This window comes from Lepidothrix coronata, unplaced genomic scaffold (assembly GCF_001604755.1).
Source record: "Lepidothrix coronata isolate B3197 unplaced genomic scaffold, Lepidothrix_coronata-1.0 Scaffold348, whole genome shotgun sequence".
Lineage (NCBI taxonomy): Eukaryota > Metazoa > Chordata > Aves > Passeriformes > Pipridae > Lepidothrix > Lepidothrix coronata.
The window spans coordinates 203,675-205,061 of NW_016690528.1; the positions used below are offsets into that span (position 1 = coordinate 203,675).

Sequence of the window (1,387 nt, forward strand, 5' to 3'; positions counted from 1 at the left end):
GTAGGCAACCTGGCGCAGGACGCGGCGCTGCCGCCGGCGCAGCTCTCGGCTCCCCCCCCCCCCCCGCCCGCCTGCTGGCCGAGGACGGCCGGCAGCACTTTCGCCTCGACCGCGCCAGCGGCCGCCTCGTCGTGGCCGACAGGCTCGACCGGGAGCAGCTGTGCGCCCAGTCCGACACCTGCACGCTCGCCTTCGAGCTGCTGCTGGCCGACCCGCTGCAGTTCTTTCGGGTCGAGGTGGCCCTGCACGACATCAATGACCATTCACCCGTTTTTCCCGAGGAAAGAGTCACTTTTGACATCCCCGAAAGGGGCGACCCAGGCTCTCGTTTCCCTCTGGAGGTTGCTCGGGACCTTGATATTGGCAGCAACAGCATTCAGAAATACAGCATCTCTCCCGAGAACGAGTACTTTAGCGTCTCTTATGGGAGTCGGAGTAATGGCGACAAATATGTTGAACTTGTTTTGGAAAAGTCTCTAGACAGAGAGGAGCAGGCAGAGATGGATTTCAGCCTCATTGCTGTGGATGGAGGCTCTCCACCAAGGAGTGGGACCACACAAATTCACATTGTAGTTCTAGATGTCAATGACAACGCTCCAGTCTTCACACAGGATCGTTACACTGTGCAGGTTTTGGAAAATGCACCGGAGGGCTCTGTGGTCCTGACTGTGCTGGCAACTGATCAGGATGCTGGAGTTAATGGAGACATCTCCTATCAGTTCAGCCAAGCGGTTGGCCAGAGTGACTCAGCCTTTGAGATTGATCCCATAACGGGTGAAATTAAACTCACAAAGCCTCTGGACTTCGAGGCAGCAGAGACTCATGAACTCAGTGTGAGAGCCAGAGATGGTGGGGGCCTTTCAGCAATCTGCAAGGTGTTAGTGCAGGTGTTGGATGTGAATGACAATGCCCCGGAGCTGGTGGTCAGTTCCTTCAGCAGTCCCCTCCCCGAGAACTCAGCGCCCGGCACGGTCGTTGCCCTCTTCACCGTCAGGGACCGCGATGCCGGGGCCAACGGCAAGGTCTCCTGTGCCCTCGACGATCAGCTCGTCTTCTCCCTGCGCCCAGCCTATAAGAATTACTATGAGCTGGTGACCGTCAGTGCCCTGGACCACGAGGAGACGGCTCAGTACATCCTGACGGTGACAGCAGCAGACGCGGGCTCCCCTCCTCTGACGAGCAGCCACACCTTCACCGTGGCCATCTCGGACGTCAACGACAACGCGCCCGTCTTCAACCAGACCTCGTACACCATGTACGTGCGTGAGAACAATGTCCCCAGCGTGCTGGTTGGAGCCGTGAGCGCTGCAGATGCCGACGTGGGGCTCAACGCCAAGGTGACCTATTCGCTGTCAGCGGGGCCAGCGGCGGAGCGGCCTTGGTGCTC

At 59.1% G+C, this 1,387-nt stretch overlaps 1 protein-coding gene across 1 annotated transcript in view; it reads left to right on the top strand.

The window, feature by feature from the left end:
* LOC108509231 (protocadherin beta-16-like) overlaps positions 1-1,387 on the top strand; it is a 10,612-nt gene that overhangs the window by 6,275 nt on the left and 2,950 nt on the right. Inside the window, exon 4 of the mRNA XM_017838572.1 lies at positions 5-1,381. Coding sequence (XP_017694061.1) covers positions 5-1,381 — 1,377 coding nt within the window. The remainder of the gene's footprint in view (positions 1-4; positions 1,382-1,387) is intronic.